Source organism: Pelobates fuscus, chromosome 3, assembly GCF_036172605.1.
Source record: "Pelobates fuscus isolate aPelFus1 chromosome 3, aPelFus1.pri, whole genome shotgun sequence".
NCBI lineage: Eukaryota > Metazoa > Chordata > Amphibia > Anura > Pelobatidae > Pelobates > Pelobates fuscus.
In genome coordinates, this window is record NC_086319.1 from 275,031,801 (window position 1) to 275,055,181 (window position 23,381).

A 23,381-nucleotide genomic window follows, 5' to 3' on the forward strand; every position below is an offset into this window, starting at 1 on the left:
CCTATTTAATTGTGTCTTGGTAATTATTTCTCTGCTGAATGGGTTCCCACATTTAAAGTGACAGTGCTGTTCCAGGGCAGCACCCCTTCATGTCATTACAGCTTTTTACTGACATTAGATGCAAAAAAGTCTTTCAACCACTTACACTGGCAGTTTATTTCCTACATGGTACATAGATTTATTTCCCGCCAAGATTCCTTAGTGGAGTAATGACATTGCATGTGTCCCCTTCTGCCAGAGTACTCAAACCAGGATTTCTATCTTATTATAATTTTTTTTTTTATAACAAATGGTACACTCTAGGGTTGCCCCCTTTCCCCATTAATTTTTATTTTGGCATTCGAGCTGTTCATCTAGTTCTTCAAACATAATCTACACATCTCAAGTGTCGTCACTCCAATTGGAGAGGAAAAGATAGTGCCACGAATACTATATGTCCCAACACGCAGAGCTATGAAACATATAATAATACAGAAAAAGAACAAGGACAGCGTATACCGGACATGGTAGCATGGTCAGACTTGACTTAAAAAAAGAATAGTCAAAAAACTAGCGAAAGGTCAAGGATACCAGAAATAGGTAAAGTAAAAATGCAAGAAAAAGTAAAATACCAAAAAAAAAATTATCAAGAAAAAGAATGCACTCTCTGACAAACATCTAGTGGAAAACACGACAGGGCACTGATAAGAAGTTATTCAGGGTTTAAATATGCCTCTTAAGCCATTGATTTTGTAGGATTTCAGAATTTGACCTCTGACCCCAAAATGTGCATGCACGGTTATGATTTGACGTTGCACGCACCTCGGCGCCATCTTGGTTGTGGACAGTGGTATGTATTTTATTTAAACTGAAACGGCCGTGGCCAGCGTGTCTTAGAACGCTACCCCGCATGGGGCCCGGAGCACAAAAGGGTCGGGCGGCAAACCGCCGCGATCCAGGTAGGTAAAATTTATTCATTTTGGTGTGGCCGCACTTGTCATGCCGGTGTAAGAGCTGGGAGCCATGACAGGTAGCCGTTTTCGCTGACGACATACTGATACTGCTAAAGGAACCTAAAGTAACACTATAGAATTTGATGCAGACTCTCCAAGATATTGGTAACGTCTCCTATTAAAACAATATCTTAAAAACCCAAGCCTTACAAATTGATCTACCTAATGTGACCACAAAAAATATGTGGCTTAGGTTTTTCCTTTAGAGTGGTGTGACAAATCTCTCACTTATCTGGGTATCCAGTTGGTAGCTTCTCAGTGGCAGTTGTTATCAGTGAATCATTGTAAACTGCTAACAAAGATTCAAGAGACGTTGGCCCAGTAAACTGGAGGAGGAACGTCCAGGTCAGGCAGTATTAACTCAATCAAGATTTAACTTGATCGGCCTCATCGGACTATGCCCACTTATATCCCTAAGTCCCTTCTCCCCAAATTCCAAAAAGTTTTAAATGCACATGTTTGGAAGCATAGCCCTTCAAACTTACTCAACCTTGGGGGTTGCTATCCTCAAGCCCCAGTGTTGCTTTCCAGGTCTTAGGTCACCAACGTTGTCAGTATATTGTAGATATACTTACCTGGTCCTCAAGCCGATCGAGTACCTCCTAATAAACAATAAAAGATGAGTAAAAAATCCCTAAAATAGAATGGTGCTACAATCACCTCTGTGGGCCACAGTGCCACAAAAAAACAACAAGTGATACAGAAAATATATAAAATTGGTGAGAGCACTCAGAATAAGACAACTTTACCCAAACTTGGTCAGTCAATCTAAAATGTTAAAACAAAAAGAAAGACATAGGGTAATATTGTTAACATTAAGTTATAATGCAGTAAGTAATGGTCTCACTCACATATCCAGAACCACTTAAAAGTTGGCTGACAATAAACATTCTGACAGCCCAAATTGTAGCAAGAACGCAGTGTATACTTCACACTGTGTCTGTGTAGGGTCTTTTCAGAGAATATTAGTTCAGTTTAGAAATGCTGTAATCCGTAGTCTAGTTGTGGTGCCCTCGAAGGCATGTTGAGGGAAAGCGTTGTAGGATTTCTGTATGCCTCTGCTACATTTTACACCAATCTATTGGGTAATGTGTTTAGCTGTCTGCATTGTTCACATCATCACTACATTATACTTACCGTATATACTCGAGTATAAGCCGACCCGAATATAAGCCGAGGCCCCTAATTTTACCCCCAAAACCTGGGAAAACTTATTGACTCGAGTATAAGACTAGGGTGGGAAATGCAGCAGCTACTGGTAAATTTCTAAATAAAATTAGATCCTAAAAAAAATTATATTAATTGAATATTTATTTACAGTGTGTGTATATAATGAATGCAGTGTGTGTATATAATGAATGCAGCGTGTGTCTATGAGTGCAGCGTGTGTGTATGAGTGCAGCGTGTGTGTATATGAGTGCAGCGTGTGTGTATATGAGTGCAGTTCTTTATTTTTGTTGTGCATTGTTATATAACAGATATTGCATTTGTACAGTATGTTGATTACGATTAACAATGTTATCCTCAAAATTGTACATTGGGTTGCACAAATTTTTTTCATAGGAGCGAACCGGGGTGATGCAATACGAGAAGATTTTGACATAATAAGAGTACCCTGGTAGAGGATTATCTAAGCCTAGTTTATATAAGAGGTTAGTGTGTGGCTAGGTGGTGATGTGGAACTGCACACTTGTGCGTTAATGTGTGGGATCGAGCTTGAATTGTTTGTCTGAGGACCCTTGTGAGCCGGTTTATCTATGTGTAGCTAGGGTAATAGCTGTGGTAGATACTGCAGAGTTTTGGGCTCTGATTTGCTTCAGTCTTGTGTGCGATGTTGGTGTTTAGGGTCGAAATCCTATTGCGGTATTTTGGGCTAGCGTGTTTGCATCTGGTGGTAGTTCCTAGTTTATGTTAAAGATGCCTGCTCTGGTGTTATGCGGCTAGCCTCTCGGTCCTGTGGTGAGTTCCATTTAGGAGCGAGTCCTCTGTGTTTATGTTTGTCCCCAACCTATGGGGGTTGGTGGGGGTGGGGTGGGAGAGGAGACCGTAACGCTGATGGTGTTTTGAGCTAGGGGTGCAGTTTTGAGGGGGTCTCCTCCGCCTAATTGTCTATGTGTGCAGGCTAGTGTCGGGTGCCAGAATGCGGCCCGGACGCCCTAGGGCCAGGGGTGTGACAAGATTCATAAACCAGTAGTGAACATATAAGTAAACCTTTGTGAGATATTTGGAACAAAGACAACGGGTCTTAACAGGTGTGACTTCAGCAAGTATTTTGTGCGGTTAGTCTTAGTGTGTTCAAGTCACTCGCCCCAGACGGGACGTCCCAGCGGTGCCTTTGTGCTGTCTCTTGGGACTCTTGCGTAGTATCTGCGATTCCAAGTGCTGTCAGGAGCTTTGAGGCATCTCCGAGGGATGTTATATTGTGGATTGTCTCCGCCGTCGATACTATTAAGGCTCTTGGGTTCGACCATCGGTACGGGATGTTTGCTCGTTGAAGTCTCCCGGTAAGTGGTCGCATAGTTTAACGCCATTGCAAGGTGGACCGGGTAATGTCCTGGTAGAAGGTCAGCTGGTTAGATTCGAAGGGTAGGGGTGTTTTGTCCCGGAGCGCGTTCATGACTCTCTGTTTGTCGGCGAGAGATTGGAACCTCACGATAATGTCTCAAGGGGAGGCCTCAGGTGCCTTTGGCGACTTTGCGATCCGGTAGATGCCGTCTAAGGCTATCGATCTTGCCTGTTTAGCTGGAAGTATGGTGGCTAGTAGCCTCCTGGGCAAGTGAGGCAGCTCGTCGGAGGTCACCGTGTCCGGCAACCCCCTAATCTTCAGGTTCTTTCGCCTTGCTCTGTCGTCAATTGTGTCCACCCTGTGTTCAGTGGTGGTGTGTGAGGCTTGCAATGAGCTTACTGTCTCTCCCAGTGCTATGAGTCCTTGTTTAAGGTCTGCCACATCTTCTTCCGTGGTTCGGACCCGCTCGGTAACCGCCAGCACCTCCTCCTTCACCTGCGCCATGTCCGCATCGAACAGTTTGCGTATGCGGTCGTAGAGATCAATGATGTCTTGCTTGGTGGATGGAGTGGAGGCCGGCGGGGCTTCTAGTGTGTTGGAGCCGGGCTGTGCAGGGTTGGAAGGCCGCAGTTGTAGCTGGCTGTCTTCGTCATCTGACAGGTCTGTGGAGGCTCCCCTATCTGCTCGTTCCCGGGGTTTCGGGGCTGGGGTGCCCGTAAGCAGTTGGCTTATGTCTCTCGTCCCGTGCTGTGCTGTAGACGCTGTCTTTGGTCTCGTGCGGCCCATCTCTGCCCCGGGGGGAGACGTTTCTGGGTCGGTTGAGTAGTAGGCCCAGTCGGCCCAAGTCTGCGCACACCCCGCAGGGCTCCACAGGTCGCTAGGCCTTGGTGTCCACCGTGTCTTGCGGGCAGATTTGGCTTGCGAGCCGTAGAAAAATGTCATGTGTCTGCTCCTTGAGTCAGTGCCCAGGTGAGGCTGGTACTTTTGGGCTTGGATGGAGCTTGAATTTTGTGGATTTCCTTAGATTTCGACTTTTAGGCCCGGAGCTTTGAGTTTTGGCTGCTTGGCCCCGCCCCCATGTTTTATTATTTTAATAATAATTATTTATTGTTATTTTTTATTTTATTTAGTTATTATTATTATTATTTTTTTTATATTTTATTATTATTTATATTTTATTTTTTTTCGTCCCCCCTCCCTGCTTGATACATGGCAGGGAGGGGGGCTCTCCTTCCCTGGTGGTCCAGTGGCATTGGCAGTTCAGTGGGGGGGAGGGGGGCTGGCAGAGAGCACTTAACTCTCCTGCAGCTCCTGTCAGCTCCCTTCTCCTCCGCGCCGGTCCGTGCAGCTCTTCTGTCAGCTCACACTATGACCCCGCGGCTCTCGCGAGACTTACACTGGGAGCTGACCGAGGTGCTGAACGGACCGGCGCGGAGGAGAAGGGAGCTGACAGGAGCTGCAGCAAAGGTAAGTAACCGCTCTGCAGCCCCCACAGCCCCCTGCCTGTATTATGGCAATGTAAGTTGCCATAATACAGACAATTGACTCGAGTATAAGCCGAGTTGGGGTTTTTCAGCACAAAAAATGTGCTGAAAAACTCTGCTTATACTCGAGTATATACGGTATCTTAATTTTATTAGCAGAGAGATTACAAAATGTGTGTTTGTATGCTCGAACACACTTATCTGAATATTTAATTGCCTTTATACTGGCTCACCGAAAGTTTTTAGTGTGTTAAAATGAAAATTAATTGTAGGCTGCCAATTTTCTAGTTTTTGTATGTATTCAGCAGGGGTTATCCCCAATTTAATATCCTTTCTAGCTCAGCTCCACTTATTTAATATGATTTCACTCAAGTCACTAATACACTTTGAATGCATTTGATAGTTTGCCCTCATTAATATGTTGGCTTTTTATGCATTTCTAAGCAATTTTTTTTATTTTTTTTGCACCATAAGCCTGCCTCCTTAAAGGGAGACTCCAGACACCCAGACTACTTCTGCCCATTGTCATGGTCTGTGTGCCAACTCCCACTACCCGCAACCCTGCAAGTGTAATTATTGCAGTTTTCATACACTGCAATATTTACATTGCAGGGTTAAGTCCTCCTCTAGTGGCTGTGTACTAGACAGCCTCTAGAGGGACTTCCATGTATATGTCTATATGTCAGTTCTGACAGATCAGCACAGACTGTAAATTTCTGTTTATTTATGACTCATCCATGTGTTACAGCTAGACCTAGCCGGTATGAAACAGTTCAAATGTTATCTTATGGTATTCACTGTAACTTTAGCGAGCATATATTCCGTTATAACTGTTGTCGTCAGCTACCTTTTCATCTTTAATTTAATGACTTCTAATTATATGTGACTCATCCATGTGTTACAGCTAGACCTAGCCTGCACCAATCAGTGCATATGTTGTTTTATGGTAATCAAAGTAACTGTAGCGAGGATATTTTCAGTTATACCTGTTATGATAAGCTACCTTTTCCTCTCTATTTTAACAATTTCTAACTACATGCGACTCGCCCATGTGATACAGCTAGACCTAGCCCGTATCAATCAGTTCATATGTTATTTTATGGTAATCACAGCAACTCTAGCGAGGATATATTCAGCTATACCTGTTACGATAAGCTACCTTTTCATCATTATTTTAATGACTTTTAACTATATGTGACTCACCCATGTGTTGCAGCTAGACCTAGCCTGTACCAATCAGTTTGTATATTATTTTACGGTAACCACAGCAACTCTAGCGAGGATATATTCAGTTATAACGGTTATAATAAGCTACCTTTTCATTTTTATTTCTATGACTTCACTGTTTAGCCAAGCAAATGTTTAGTATAAATATACAAAAATGTGCAATTCCTCTTGCCACTGTTCAACCTAAGTACATTCTTGGACACGCTGTTGTGGCGTATGACATTGTTATGTAAAACATGCACAACAAAAATAAAGAATAAAAAAAAAAAAGCAGGCTTATGGTGCAGCATACCGCAAAGCATTTTTTTTTTTTAATGCAAAAAAACTAAATACAGAATATTAATGAGGCCAAATCCTATCAAATGCATTTAAGTAGTGTTGGTGCCTGGAGTGTTCTTTAAGGTAAGTATATATCCCTATGTGCTCCATCCCTCTCCCCTACTGTGCAAGTTAATATGTCACCATGTGGGGTCTTTGAATAAAAAAATCTCACAAGTAACAGTGCCCTTTAATATATACTGCGCATATTTTTACGTTTATATGCACACATTTATTACCTCTGAATGTTTATATATCCTTATTTTTTTTTTTTTTTTTTTAAAGCTGATGTCATCAAATCTCAACACGTCCAGAGACTCCTTTAAAACACTGTGGGAGATCAGCATAAGCACCTTAATTACATCAGGTTAGTATTGATATATCAATACATTTGTTCAATTTTGAGGTTATTAATTCTTATAATAAAAAGGTCAATGATTGGGGGGCTCTGACTGCCATGTTGATGTTTTGTATCTTTTTTTAGAGTTCCCAGAGAATAGGTGTTATTTCAACCTTTTTAGAGACTTATTGTCTGCATCAGGGGTCATATGGCATCTAAAGTTGTCCTACAACTTTGTGGGCTTACATACACTATAATTAGCCACAGTACTGGCCACATCTGGAGGATTTCGCCTTGGGAGGATTTACAAGAGGCCTACTTTGTGGGTGAGGGGAAAGCCGCCAATCACTCCATATTTAATTTCGCTGACATACACAGCATTCCCACACGCTTGTTCACCTCCCTGCTGGTGAACATTACCCCAGCACATACAGCTAGTTTTTAAATATCCACTATCGACTAGTAACTCTCAGTAGTCCAGTCTTATCTAAAATAGCGGATGCCACATGCTCAGCACACTCCCATGAAAATCTGTCCCTGGCTAAGCTGGACATGCTGTTTGAGGACTTTCGTCCAGGTTTCAAAACCGCTAGCAGGCCTTGGAGGATGAGTCATCGCTGTCACTTCTACCGAGGGAGGCATGGGCCTGTTACCTACTTGGCAACTGGTCTTTTGTTGAAGCTGACGATGCATCAACTCACCAGCTCATGGGACTTCGTGGTTGCCACTCTTTATATGTGACTCCCACATCTATTGACCAACTGACTTTCTGACTTTTAGCCCAGTTGTGGGTCTGTTCTGCCCTCGGAGGGCATAGGATGACATTAGATACAGGATAGATCCTTCTTGAATGATTGGATCTGACCATAAATCCTTTCAGCCATGAGCCGAAAGTGGGGGCCCTAGGATACAATAGAGGGGGTGCACCTACAGCCTTCCCCACTGGCCCCCACCCATTAGCGGCGGGTTAAAATAGGGGGGAGGACCATTAGTTCCCCCCTCCCCGGCCTCCACCTATGAGCGGCTGGTGAGGGCACTAGTGACAATAAGGGGAGACGACATATTGTCCCTGGTCCCCACCCGCCTAAGATACAATAGAGAGGGATATCTACTCCCTCCCCTGGCCCCCATCCATGAGCAGTTACAATGGTGGGTCCTATTGTCCCAGCTCCCACCCATGAGCGGCGGATGGGGGCCCTAAGTTACAATGGGGGGTGGTGACCTATGTCGTCCCTGGCCCCCATTTATGAGCAGCTGGTGGGGCACTAGTGACAATAGGGGTTGAGGACCTATTGTCCCTCCGTCCCCTACCCATTAGCGGCGGGTGTGGGCCCTAAATTACAATAGGTTGGGGACCTATTTTCCCCCAGGCCCCCACCCATAAGCGGCGGCTGGAGGTCCTAGTGACAATAAGGGGGGAGAGGACCTATTGTCCCACCCCCACCCTGTGGGTGGGAGATGGGAACCCTAAATAGCAATGGGGGGAGCTGTTTTCCAGCTCTCAGTCCCCACTCATGAGCGACAGGGGGGGGGGGCTTAATGTACAAATAAACATGTTTCTATCAAGTTAAGCCTTTCTTACATCAGTTTTACGCTGCTTATCCTAACGAAGGTCAGAAATACAGTTTGATGCACTTCTAATTTTGCAACAAACTAGGGAAAAAATCTTTTTGACCCTATAATGGCAGTCAGATTTATCCTTGCATAAAGAAACTTATTAACCCACAATTTAAATATTATTTTTTGTAAGTATGCATCCAATATCTGTACAGACTGATAAAACCACTTCTTCACGTAGAGAAAACCCTTTCCCTTACTTAGACTAAAATCTCCCTTCTACCAATCTAAAAGCGTGACCTTGTATCATATGTATAGTACTGTTTGTGAGTAGATTTCCAGACAATGGTTTGTATTGTCCCCGGATACATGTATATAATGCTATCATATCCCCTCTGAGGTGCCTTTTTTCTAAACTAAAGAGGTTTTTACTTTGCTAACCTTTCTTTATATTAAAATGTTCCATTCATTTTTATTAATTTTATATCCCTCTTTTGCAATTTTCCTTATGCCATAATATTCGTCTTTAGGCCAGTTGCCTAAAATTGCACAGCATATTCAAGATGTGGTCTAACCAGTGATTTATAAAGAGGTAAAATGATACCTCCTGAGAATGAATGCCTCCTGTTATAAATGACAATACCTTACTGGCCTTAGACACTGCCGATTGACATTGCACATTGTTGTCTAGTCTGTTGTCTATAACAATTTCCAAATCTTTCTCGTGTGTTGTTATCCCTAATTCACTACCATTTAGGGCAAGCATTATAAACTTGCGGCCCTAGGGCCGCTTTGTGCTATGGCTGCAACTGATTCTTGTCTTGCCTTCCATGGGCAATTGCATTCTATCGTGGCAGTACAGTGCACAGAGTGGCTGTCTGCAGAGCAGGCCAACCTCTCCCCTTTCCCTCATGCTCGTAGTGCCAGAGGAACGTCTGGTCTGCTTGAAAAGAGAAGAGCTGGAACTGGAGGATGAACGGCTCATCTTAAGGTAGGAGAAGAGGGGCTATAGGCACCTTCCTGTATAGTGTGTAATTTGAGGGAGGGTGTCAATGTATTAGTTTGAGGGGGGAGGCCACTATTGATTTGAGGGAGGAGGGGGGGGCAGTGTATTTAGGGGGAGTGTATTAATCTGAGGGATGGAGGGGCTAGTGAGTTAATTTGAGGGAGGGAGAGGGAGAGGGAGAGAGAGAGAGCGCCAGTGCATTTAAGTGTACTTATTTGGAGGAGGGAGGGGATTATTGTATTAATTGGGTGAGTGAGGGAGCCAGTGTATTAATTTAAGGGAGGCAGAAGGCTAGAGTATGAATATGGGGGTGGGGGGGAGAGAGGAGGACACTACTGTATTTCTTCAAGTGAGGGAGGGGCCCTGTAATTATTTAAGGGAGGGAAGGGGCCAGGGTATTACTTTGGTGGAGGGAGGAGGCTAGTGTTATAATTTGGGGGAGGGAGGGGACCTGTGTATTAATTTGGGGAGGAAGAGGGCCAGTGTATTCATTTGGAGGAGGTGGGGGGGGGGGGGGAGGGAGGGCACTGTATTAATTTGGGGAGGGAGGTGGCCAGTGTATTAGTTTGAGGGAGGGAGGGGGTTAGTGTATTAAATTGGGGGACGAAGGGGCCAGTGTATTAATTTGATGGAGGTGGCAGCTTATTAAATTGGGGAGAGGGGGGCAGTACATTAATTTGGGGGATGGGGAGGCAGTGTATTAAATTGGTGGAGGGAGTGGGGCAGTGTATTAGAGTGGAGGGGGGACAGCATATTTGATTTGGAGGCAATGTATTAGAACGGGGGAAAGGGCAGTGTATTAGATTGGGTCTGCCTGGAGGCGCTAAACGCTCCCCATGGAGATTGTGATTGGCTGCACAGCTTTTTACCACATGTGCACAATAGCCTCCCAATGCTTTCCTATGGGAAAGTACTGGATTGGCTGAAATCATCAAGTTTGATGATCTCAGCCAAAGTGAAGAACACACTCCTAGGACTTCAAAATCCACAAGATAACATTTGTTTTTTTTACAGCTGTGCAAAAGCATACATTCACCATTTGAATTCCATTACCAAACTTTTCGTAATATGTCAAGGTAGTTGGACCGAAACATTGGTTATATGTAGAGATGTCGCGAACATAAAAATTTCCGTTCGCGAACAGCGAACGCGAATTTCCGCAAATGTTCGCGAACGGACGAACCGGGCGAACCGCCATAGACTTCAATAGGCAGGCGAATTTTAAAACCCACAGGGCCACAAAAGTGATGGAAAAGTTGTTTCAAGGGGAATAACACCTGGACTGTGGCATGCTGGAGGGGGATCCATGGCAAACTCCCATGGAAAATTACATAGTTGATGCAGAGTCTGGTTTTAATCCATAAATGGCATAAATCACCTAACATTCCTAAATTGTTTGGAATAACATGCTTTAAAACATCAGGTATGATGTTGTATCGATCAGGTAGTGTAAGGGTTACGCCCGCTTCACAGTGACAGACTAAACTCCCCGTTTAACGCACCGCAAAGAACCGCAAACAGTCCATTTGCACAACCGCAAACTCCCCATTTGCACAAGGTTGGATACCAAGCTAGCCATGTCCCGTTCCTTGTCCTCACCGATGTCATTGAAGGTCTCTTCCTCCACCCAGCCACGTACAACACCACGGGTCCCTGAAAGGTGACAACAAGCCCCCTGGGACGCCTGCTGTGTTTGGTCTTCCACCTCCTCAAAGCCACCTTCCTCCTCTGACTCCTCTTCTTCAGACTCCTCTCTCTGCGTTATTATAAGGTGTGTTAAGTAGTACTATTCTTATCAGTTTAATCCCTGTTACGTCCCCCTCATCAGGCCTTTTTTAGTCGAATGTATCGCCCACTGTCAGTCCCTTCGGGATCCATCCCTCATTAATCTTAATAAAGGTGAGGTAATCTAGACTTTTTTGACCTAGGCGACTTCTCTTCTCAGTGACAATACCTCCTGCTGCACTGAAGGTCCTTTCTGACAGGACACTTGAAGCGGGGCAGGCCAGAAGTTCTATCGCAAATTGGGATAGCTCAGGCCACAGGTCAAGCCTGCACACCCAGTAGTCAAGGGGTTCATCGCTCTTCAGAGTGTCGATATCTGCAGTTAAGGCAAGGTAGTCTGCTACCTGTCGGTCGAGTCGTTCTCTGAGGGTGGACCCCGAAGGGCTGTGGCGATGCGTAGGACTTAAAAAGCTCCGCATGTCCTCCATCAACACGTCTTTAAAACGTCCTGTCCTTGCCAGCGTGGTCGTGGGAGGAGGAGGATTACTTTCACCTCTTCCCCTGTTAGATTCCCGTTGTGCTGTGACATCACCCTTATACGCTGTGTAAAGCATACTTTTTAATTTATTTTGGAACTGCTGCATCCTTTCCGACTTGCGGTAATTCGGTAACATTTCAGGCACTTTCTGCTTATACCGGGGGACTAGTAGCGTGGACACCCAGTACAGGTCGTTCTCCTTCAGCCTTTTTATACGAGGGTCCCTCAACAGGCACAACAGCATGAAAGACCCCATTTGCACAAGGTTGGATGCCGAGCTACTCATGTCCCGTTCCTCATCCTCAGTGGTCTCACTGAAGGTATGTTCTTCCCCCTAGCCACGTACAACACCACGGGTACGAGATAGGTGACAACGAGCACCCTGGGATGCCTGTTGTGGTTGGTCTTCCTCCTCCTCCTCAAAGCTACAATCCTCCTCTGACCCCTCTTCCTCACAATCCTCTTCCAGCGTTGCCGCAGGTACAGCAAGCGATGCTGATAAGGCTGTTTCTGGTGGTGATGGTGACCACAACACTTCCTCTTCACGCTCATTTACGGCCTGACCTAGCAGGGCACGCTCCATGAAGAAAACAAATGGTATGATGTCGCTGATGGTGCCTTCGGTTCGACTGACTAGGTTTGTCACCTTCTCAAAAGGACTCATGAGCCTACAGGCATTGCGCATGAGCATCCAGTGTAAGCAGCCCGATACGAGGGTGATGCATGCGTAATGACGCACGATGACGTCATCGGAGTGCGACCAACATTTTCGGCGTGAAAATGAACCGGGACGCTCGGAGGGGAGGTCCAGACCCAGGAGGGGTGAGTCTATTGATTGTTAGTTGAAGGTGTGAGTATATAAAGGGGACTTATGCATGTGCTTACCTTGTCCTGATGAAAGTCTAGAATATCTAGACTGAAACGGGTAAGTCTTTTAATTGGAGCATTAAAAGTTATATTTTATGAAGAAGTCCTTGGAGTGCGGTCTATTTCTCCTGTCTACATTTTTGGCGATCAAGCACCGGGCACTATTTTGGATTACACAGTGAGTGCAGCACCTTTTGAATATTTTCATATATATATATATATATATATATATATATATATATGTGTGTATATATATATATATGTATATATATGTGTGTATATATATATATATATATATGTATATATATATATATATATATATATATATATATGTATATATATATATATATATAGTGTTCAATTAGAGATTGTAGCCGTATTAGTCCAGTGATGTAGATGTAAAAAACAGATAACATTTGTATCTTGTAATACCTTTTTTATTGGACTAACAGAATTTTTTAATGACAAGCTTTCGGGATAACCTCCCGAAGCATTTCTGAGCAAGACGACACATAGAATTCAAAGTTGAGTTGTGATATAGGGGTTAAAGCGACATGAGTGTAGATAAGACACAGGTTTGGTAGAAAATAGACACCATCTTTGTAGAGGGTCATAAATATCTTTCTGAAGAGCAGAGTGAGGGGGGAGAGAGGGAAAAGAAAAACAAACAAGCAGACAGTGCAGAGGATGGTACACTTTATACATGCACACACACACATAAATGTGTATATGTGAACGCATAAACACATGTACATATACATAAACACATATACATACATGCACATGAACTCATATACACAAATGTAAATGCACAGAAATATATATATAAGAATGCATGCATATGAGTATGGGAAAGCATAGGTTAACACATAGTACTTGGTATATAGATAGAATAAACATATAGGAATGCATTTTAAAGTGTTGGTACATATGACAGAATAGTAAGAAAATACTGGGAGAGTGTTCATGTAAAGTGTTGGTAGTGGGACAGGAATCCCAAATCAATATTTAGTCCTCTATTCTTGCTGTTAAACCATTTAATCATTCTGGCTTCAAAGGCTTTTCTTTCCTGGGTGTTTTTCAAACCCCCCTTCAGTACTTTGATTTTTAGGTCCTTTAGTGAGTGGCCAGGCTGGGTAAAGTGGTGTCCCACAGGAGTGCAGTAGGATTCTTCTTTGTGGTGTTTAATAGAGTGTCTGTGCATATTCATTCTGCCATTTAATGGCTGGGTGGTTTCCCCAATGTAGCATCCTAGGTGGCATTTTATGCATTGAATCATGTATACCACATTGCTGGATGTGCAGGAGTATGAACCTTTAATGCTGTGGGTTTTATTGTTGGGTGTGGCTATGTTGTCTGTGCATATGTGCTGACACAGTTTGCAGCGAGGTTTTTTGCATTGACTGGTCCCATTTTCTTCATTCTTACCATCAGTGGGCAGCTTCCTGTTGATTAATTTTTGTTGGAGGTTTGGTGGTTGTCTGAAGGCCAAAATGGGTGTTTCAGGGAAAATGAGTGTATGCATGGTTCACTTTATGCATGGTATTTTATAATTATGTCCACCGCTTTTATATTTATATTTGTAGCTATTTTAATGCACGTTCCCCTTATTACTGCCTTATGTGCAGCCCAAATTACTCCTGGGGCTACATCTCCTGTTTCGTTCAGTGTGAAATATTCTTGGAGATCTTTTCTGATTGCTTCTTGGGATTCTTCGTCTTTCAGCAGGTGGGGGCTCATTCTCCAGTTCCAGGGTGAGGCCGTACTGAGGTTACCCAGTTTTAATGAGATGTCAGCGTGGTCCGTCCATGATATGGACCCTATTGTCGACTCCATCACTCTAGCCATGCCCACTTTGTTCACCAAGAACTGATCGATTCTAGAATACGACCCATGAGGGGCTGAATAGAAGGTGTAATCCCGCGAGCTCGGGTGTTGCGCTCGCCATACATCTATCAGTTCGGTCTGTTGAAGGAACTTGTAGTAAATTTTGTCCTGGGATACTCTCCCTTGCGACCTTTGTTGGCCCCTACCAGAGCTCCTGTCTGCGGCTGGACACGGCACGGCATTCATGTCCCCACCCACAATGGTCAGGCCATGGGATAGGGCTTTGATTTTTGAAGTTTCCCCAGAAGGTGGGGTCGGGTGTGTTAGGCGCATAGATGTTGACTAGGTGTACTGGATGGGAGTGTAGAGTGCCGGATAGTATGATATACCTCCCGTCCGTGTCTATTTCAGATGTCATAACGTGTAACGGACACTTGTTATGTACGAGAATGGCGACTCCGTTGCCCTTACGGTGTGATCTCGCTTCGTATGTGGTGGAGTATGTGCGATCTCGGATGTGGAATGTGGTGCTTTTGGAGATGTGTGTCTCCTGAAGGAAGGCTATGTCGGGTCCTATTAGCTTTATCTCTCTGAACATCAGTCGTCTCTTGTTTGGTGCATTCAGGCCTTTAACATTGATTGAGGTTAGTTTTAGGGTCATCCCTGCCATTGGGAGAGGTGCCTATCGTTGATCACGAACACAGGGACGTGGATAGTCCCTGGGTTCCAACCTTTCATGTGCGGTGCCACATGTGTGCGCCGCTCTGCGTCCGCCACCGGCTTGACAAGGTTAGGGAGGTAGAATGAGAGGAGGGGGGAAAGAAGAGTGAAGAAAGATAGGAACTCTGAGAGAATAACAGAAGATCTGGGCTTACTAATCGCCAGATCAGTACGGGGTGGTGATCCCTGTCCCATGTTCCCTCCTAAAAAGGGGTATGTGAGACTTGGGTTCCTACTGCTGGTAACAGTCACACCCCCTGTGTGCTAAAATTCGTGTTATGTCGATGGTTTCGGCTGAGTATATCCGGCATTTTTCGTGTGTCCCTTTGTCAGGGACATCTCCCTGGGTATCCCCTCGTGTGTCCCGTGTAGAGAGGTGGGCTTTTTCCCTGCCCCCTGTCCCCCCCTTTTGTTGGTCTGATGTGACCTGGTTTTGGGCGTCCAGGGTATGCCGGGCTATGTTCTGGGGTGTGGGAGTGCCTCCTCAGTAACGTGTAGTGCCCGCTCACCCTTGAGTATATGAGGGTTTTTGTGCCTTGTCTGTGGGTGTTGTGTACTAGAGAAGGGCAGTAGTCCACTAGGTGAAGCTCTGCCGGTATGAGTTGGCTGGGTTGGTGTCATGTGTGGGGTGTTGCGTACCCGCAACATGGGTCCCCCTACAGTACCGCTCCCGTGTTTCTATGCGCTTTGTATGAGGAAGGGGAGGTCCCCGTGCTCAGCGTTGGAGAAAAGAAAAACGACCTATGTGGTCAAACATATTCAAACGTTTTCAAACATAGAAGAGAAAATTATAGCATAGGTTAACAGACCTGCTGGTACGCATGTACATTTTTAGACTGTGAACTATAGTGAAATACATCTGAACAATAACAGAATATGCAACCTTGCCGCTTAATCGGATTAGTGCTGGTCCGTGCAGCCATTTGTAGAAAAAACCTGGGCCCTATCGTCTTGGTCCCTGCTGGCCCCGTCAATGTGGGCGGGGGGGGGGGGGGTGCGGGGGTGAGGGAGTCATGCTCTGTCGGTGCTGTCTCTCGGTTCCTCGGGTTGGTCGTGGAGGGTGAGGGCGACCAGGGGTTATGTGGTCGGGTCTGCTGGTGTTATCATATGGGGGCCCCTGACTGTCAAACCTCTTGTGTGTGAGTGTGTCGGTCGTGCATCCCTTGGCGGGCAATCTGTCTGTTTAAGGCTTCCCCTGCTACGTCTGCCGTCTTGAACCTGTGCGGGGAGATTGGTTCGTGTCCGAGGGTATGGTGGTCAGGGAGTGGGGAGTGTCATTAAGCAGAGTCTGTAGAGCTATGAAGTTCGTTGATGTGTGCGTGACTGGATGTGGTCCGATTGGTTATCAGCAGTGTTGTCATCGTCAGTGTGGTCTCATGCTTGTCGTGGTCCCTAGGAAGGGGTTTTGGGTCTCCCAAGTGGGTGCATGGCGTCGGACTATGTTACCACTCTTGGTGCAAAACATTCAGCGAGTGCAAGTCACAACAATTGCTGCACGTGGCATGAGGTCCCACGTGTGAGGGTGCTTGCCGTTAAGGCCTGTGGTTGTTGCTAAATATGCCCTCTCCCGAGTGTGCTGAGTGCTGCCTTGGCAGAAAAAAACTGCCTGTGTGTTCATAGCATAGTGGTGAGGTCCCCTTTAGTGTCCCCTCTGTCTCTGTCCCTTCCCCCAGCCCTCCGTGCCCCCCACCCAAGTACCTGGTGCCCCAAAAGTGAGCCCTGCACCCCGGCTGATGCAAATAAGGGTTCAATAGACAATGCTGGTGAAGGTGTCCAAAACCCTTTTTTAGTTGTCGATTCCCTCCCCAACATACCCCCACCCCACAGTGTCAGCGGGACCCAACCCGGTGTGGCTGTCCTATGGACCCTATGGACTGGCCCAGACGTTGTGTAATGTGCCCCCGGTACCTCACTCTCCGACGGTCTGCCATTCCCTTGGAAGAGGTGGAAGTTCTCCAGCTCCAGTCAACGTGGCAGGTGCTTGCGGTGGGGTCTGGAGGCCCAGAGCTGCAAAGAACGTCGAGGCGTCCTCTTCTGGTTGTAGAACGTGTGTTTTGCTGTTGTGGAAAGTTAGCAATTTAAAGGGGTAGCCCCAAGCGTAGCGTATATTCGCCCCTCTCAGGGCCTCCGTGATAGGCCTCCACTCCCGTCTGCGTTGTAAGGTTGCTGGCGCTAAGTCCTGATAAAGAGCCAGGTCAGCCCCTTGGTAGGAGATTACTCCGTCTCTGCCCCTTTTAATCAGCGCTTCTTTAGTCTGGAAGTGCAGAAAGCGGATAATAATATCCCGTGGGGTGTTCGCGTCCGTTCTCCTGGTGCGCAGGGCCCTGTGGGCACGTTCTATGTGCCAGAGGTGATCTGGTAGACCTGGTAAGAGGGGTTTGAGAATTGCTGTGATGATATCGATAATTGGGCCTTCCCCTGACGCCTCCGGTAACCCTCTGAGCCGCAGGTTGTTCCGCCGCGATCTATTAGCCATATCCTCTATGGCAAGTTCAGCGGTAGCCAGCCTGCCAGTCAGATGATTTATTTGCTGGATCGCTGTGTTGTGTGCGGCTGTAGTGGCCTCTAGGCGGTTTTCCAACCGCGTGGTGCGTTCGCCTATGGCCTGTATCTCCCCCCTCAGGACGTGTGTGGAGCGCTCTATTTCCCCTGCTAGGTAATTTTTTACCTCTGTGAGGGTTGCCAGGATGGTCGCTGTCTCTGTGGTAGCCCTTGGGGAGCCCCCTGTGGGTGCTGCTGCAGGTTTCTGTGGCGGTCCCTGCGTTCCCGCGGTTTCATCCTCCTGGTCGCCGCCATTTTGTGGTCCCGCCGGTCCGGTGCGTGGCGTGGAAAAATATTCCGCTACGGAGGCACCAGTATCCTGACCTTTCTTGATCTGTTTCTTGGCCGGTCTCTTCTCCATTCTGAGAGGTTTTCGCCGGGATTTTGCGGTTGTAAAACGCTGCTGTATGCTGTCTGGTGGTTTGATCGGAGCGGAGCTCTAGGCGAACACGTCCATCTCGCTCCGTGTCCAGGCCACGCCCCCAATATCCAGGTTTCTAATGATGATCCAGTTCAACTAGATAGAGCCCCGTTCTTATGCTTACTTTGAGGTACATAATGATTTGAGTTATAGAGTGGAGAAAAGGGGGATGGATGTTGTAAAGCAACTACTTGTTCCTAAGCCCTTCAGACATACAGTCCTAAATCCTGCACACATGCACATAATGGGGGGACATTTAGGCATAGAAAAGACAAAAGAGAGAGCATTACAGAGGTTTTATTGGCCTGGGGTATTTGCTTCAGTTGCAAATTACTGTTCTTCTTGTCCTGAATGCCAGCAAACCGCCCCTTTTAAGGCATACCGCAGTCCTCTTGTACCATTGCCTATACTAGAAATACCTTTTGAGAGGGTTGCAATGGACCTGGTAGGTCTTCTGGCAAAGTCTGCAAGGGGGCATCAGTATATATTTGTGGTATATATTTGTGGTTTTGGATTGGATTATGCTACCCGGAAGCAGTGCCCCTACGTAACACGTCTGCGAAGACAATACCAAAAGAAATTTTGACAGATCAGGGTACACCATTTATGTCTAAAGTTACGAATGAGTTATGCAAACTACTTCAAATCAAACATATTAGGACCTCTGTTTATCATCCCCAGACAGACGGACTGATAGAATGGTTCAAATGCAAGATAGGATGGCAGCTGTCATGCCAATAGTTAAAGAACATATGCAGAAAGCCCAAGAGGCCCAGAAAAAGTTATAATAGAAATGCCAGACTGAGAGTTTTTCACCCAGGAGACAGGGTACTTGTTTTGGTCCCTACAGTAGAAAATACATTTCTAGCATCTTGGCATGGCCCCTATGAGATTATTGAACAAGTTGGGAAAGTTAATTATAAAGTGAGACAACCCAATAGGAGAAAACCTGAGCAAATATATCATTCAAATTTACTAAAACCCTGGAAGGACAGAGAGGTCTTAAATACTTAAATTGTCATGAATAGGACTGATAGTGATCCTGAAGTAAACATACCAGACACGCTATCCCCCACCAGAAACAGGAAGTAAGGGACTTTATTGGTAGAAACAAGGATGTATTTTCTGTAGTTCCAGGCAGGACTAACATTATCAAGCATGATATTTTTACAGAACCATGGGTGAAGATAAGTATTAAACCATACAGAATTCCAGAAGCACAGAAAGAGGCTGTAAATGCTGAAATTAAGAAAATGTTAGATCTTGATATTATTGAGGAATCCCAAAGCGAGTGGAACAGCCCTATAGTACTGGTGCCAAAACCTGATGGCTTGTTAAGATTTTGTAATGATTTTCGTAAATTAAATAGTGTGTCAAAGTTTGATGCTTATCCAGTGCCTAGGATTGATGAACTAATAGAGAAACTGGGTAAGGCTCGGTACCTGACTACTTTGGACCTGACAAAGGGTTATTGGCAAGTACCTCTTACAGACAGAGCAAAAGAAAATACAGCTTTTTCAACATCAGGGGGATTATTCCAATACAAGGTGCTACCATTCGGGTTACATGGGGCCCCTGCCACCTTTCAACGACTGATTGATAGGATTTTGAAGCCTCATAGCCGTTATGCGGCCGCATACTTAGATTACATAGTCATTCACAGTTCTGACTGGGCTTCACGTCTTCCCAAAGTGTAGGCAGTACTGGACTCTATCCGCCTAGCTGGTTTAACTGCTAACCCATCTAAGTGTACTATAGGTTTGGAAGAGGCAAAATATCTGGGTTATTCGATTGGAAGAGGGCTTGTTAAGCCCCAAACAGCAAAAGTGAAGGCCATACAAAATTGGCCACGCTCCCTCACTAAAAAGCAAGTCACGACTTTCTTAGGACTTATTGAGTACTACAGGCGATTTATTCCTGATTTTGCTACATTAGCAGCTCCTTTAACTGATCTCACAAAAGGAAAAGCTCCACTAGTGGTGAAGTGGTCATTAGAGATAGAAAAATCATTTGTAAGTTTGAAAAATGCTTTGTGCACCCAACCAGCTCTGGTAACCCTAGATTTCACTAAAGAGTTTCATTGTGCAAACCGATGCATCAGAGATTGGGTTAGGGACGGTTCTGTCTCAGGAAATTCAGGGTGAAGAACACCCAGTGTTTTATTTAAGTAAGGAAGCTGACTCCCGCTGAGGAAACATATTCTATAGTGGAGAAAGAATGCCTTGCCATAAAATAGGCTTTAGACTCACTAAAATATTATCTGCTGGGCATACATTTAGGTTGGTCACAGACCATGCTCCCTTAACCTGGATGAGTCAAAATAAAGAAAATAATGCCAGGGTGACAAGGTGGTTCCTCAGTTTGCAACCATTTCATTTTACAGTTGAACATAGGCCAGGTTCTAAACATGGAAATGCTGACAGTTTGTCACGACTGAATTTATAATCTGTGGTCGCTCACCCCACTAGGTCTGAGCAGGGGGGAGGATATGTGACAGAGTTTTGGGCATGGTGGTCAAGGGTGTATATCTGGCACCCAGACTTTTGCTGACATGTGGTTAAGCACATGCAGCCCCAGGGAAAGTTACGGTTAAATGTAGGTTTTTTTCTCAGTTGTTATTTGGGTCCCTGGGTTGGAGTATTCGGAAGAGCAGGGTGGGCCGATTCTCCACCCACTGTCAGAGTGGCTGTGCATGAGTCCAGCCCAGGTTTTTTAAGGAGTTCTGGCTCACTACCTAACAAGGTCACTAGCCTCACCTGTAGGGGCTGTGAGCAGCTTTATAACTTCAGTTAAAGCAGGGTGGGGTGAGGGAAGTGTTTTTGAGGAGAAATAAGGTTGGCTGCTTGTCGTATCCTGTTGTATCCAGTTACTTCTTACCAACAGAAAATAAACCGGCCAGAGGCCTTTGAAACTGGACTTTGTCTTACATAGTTACATAGTTACATAGCTGAAAAGAGACTTGCGTCCATCAAGTTCAGCCTTCCTCACATATGTTTTTTGCTGTTGATCCAAAAGAAGGCAAACAATCCAGTTTGAAGCACTTCCAATTTTGCAACAAGCTAGGAAAAAATCATTCTTGACCCCAGAATGGCAGTCAGATTTATCCTTGGATCAAGCAGTTATTACCCTACATTGAAAGATTATATCCTTGAATATTCTGTTTTTGCAAGTATGCATCTAGTAGCTGTTTGAACATCTGTATGGACTCTGATAAAACCACTTCTTCAGGCAGAGAATTCCACATCCTGATTGTTCTTACAGTAAAAAAAACTTTCCTTTGCCTTAGACGAAATCTTCTTTCTTCCAGTCTAAACGCATTCCCTCGTGTCCTATGTAAAGTCCGGTTTGTGAATAGATTTCCACACAATGGTTTGTATTGGCCTCGAATATATTTGTATAGTGTTATCATTTCCCCTCTCAGGCGACGTTTTTCTAAACTAAATAGCTTTACATTTGTTAACCTTTCTTCATAGCTGATCTGTTCCATTCCTTTTATTAATTTTGTAGCCCGCCCCTGCACTTTTTCTAGTGCCATAATATCCTTCTTTAGAACAGGTGCCCAAAATTGCACAGCATATTCAATGTGTGGTCTTACCAGTGATTTATAAAAAGGCAAAATGATATTCTCGTCACGAGAATGAATGCCCTTTTTCATGCATGACAATACCCTACTGGCCTTGGCCACTGCTGATTGACATTGCACATTGTTGCATAGTTTGTTGTCTATAACAATTCCCAAGTCCTTTTCTTGTGTTGTTATCCCTAATTCGCTTCCATTAAGGGTATACGTTGCTTGTGTATTCTTTACGCCGAAGTGCATAACTTTGCATTTTTCACCATTTAATTTCATCTGCCATTTGAGTGCCCAGTCCTCCAGTCTATCTAAATTCCTCTGCAGCAAAGTAATATCTTGCTCACATTGTATTATTTTACAAAGTTTTGTGTCATCTGCAAACACTGAAACATGACTTTCAATGCTGTCTTCAAGATCATTTATAAACATGTTAAATAGAAGGGGTCCCAGAACAGACCCCTGAGGGACACCACTTGCCACCTCTGTCCAGCTTGAAAATGTACCATTAACAACAACTCTTTGTACTCTGTTTGTAAGCCAATGTTCTACCCAAGAACAAGCATTTTCATCTAGACCGATTTCCTTGAGTTTGAACACTAATCTTCTGTGTGGAACTGTATCAAATGCCTTGGCAAAGTCCAAATAGATCACATCCACTGCAACACCCTGATCTATACTTCTACTTACTTCTTCGTAGAATGCAATCAAGTTAGTTTGACACGACCTGTGCTTCATAAAACCGGGGTGATTTTTGCTGATAACCATGTTCTTCTCAAGGAATTCTTGAATATAATCCCTTAATAATCTTTCAAATATTTTACCAGCCACAGAAGTTAAGCTCACAGGTATATAATTTCCAGGCAAGGATTTTGAACCCTTTTTGAATATAGGAACCACATCTGCCTTCCTCCAATCCTCCGGAACACTTTCTGAAAGAAAAGAATCTTGAAAGATTAAAAACAGAGGTTCACTTATTTCTACACTTAGTTCCTTAAGTACACGTGGATGGATACCGTCAGGCCCTGGAGCTTTGTTTATATTAACTTTCTTTAGTTGCTGCAGCACCTCTTCTTGAGTTAACCAATTACAATTATTCTGCAAGTTTTTTAGTAGCAATCATTTGCACATCTATTGCCATGGGTTCTTCCTTAATATATACAGAGGAGAAATAGTTATTTAAAATTCCTTCCTTTTCCTGGTTTTCATTGACTAACACCCCCGTTTCAGTTTTTAGTATACCTACACTTTCATTTTTGGGTTTTTTAGAATTGATGTACTTACAAAATGCTTTGGGGTTGGTTTTGCTCTCTTTAGCTATCATTTTTTCATTTTGAAGTTTAGCAAGTCTAATTTCCTTTTTGCACGCATTATTTGCTTCCTTATATCTTTTATAAGATGCATCTGATTTGTCCGATTTAAATGCTTTAAATGCCCTTTTGTTATTTTTAATCTCTTGTTTTACTTTTCTAGTAAGCCACATTGGTTTTAATTTGTTTCTTTTATATTTATTTCCCAATAGTACATACTGAGAAATGTACCTTTGTAATATTTGTTGGAAGATGATCCATTTATCGTCAGTGTTCTTTTCACTAAAGAGTTTATGCCAGTCAATATATTGTAAAGCTTCCCTTAACTTATTGAAATTGGCCTTTTTAAAATTACATGTTTTAGTATACCCCATGTGCTTTTGTTTTTTTGAGTTTATTTGAAAGGACACTATATTGTGATCACTATTTCC

General features: G+C 44.5%; 1 protein-coding gene across 1 annotated transcript in view; it reads left to right on the forward strand.

The window, feature by feature from the left end:
* Positions 1-23,381, forward strand: part of FAM178B (family with sequence similarity 178 member B) — a 958,733-nt gene that overhangs the window by 236,730 nt on the left and 698,622 nt on the right. The window contains exon 6 of the mRNA XM_063445563.1: positions 6,813-6,894. Within this exon, the coding sequence (XP_063301633.1) occupies positions 6,813-6,894 (82 nt within the window). The remainder of the gene's footprint in view (positions 1-6,812; positions 6,895-23,381) is intronic.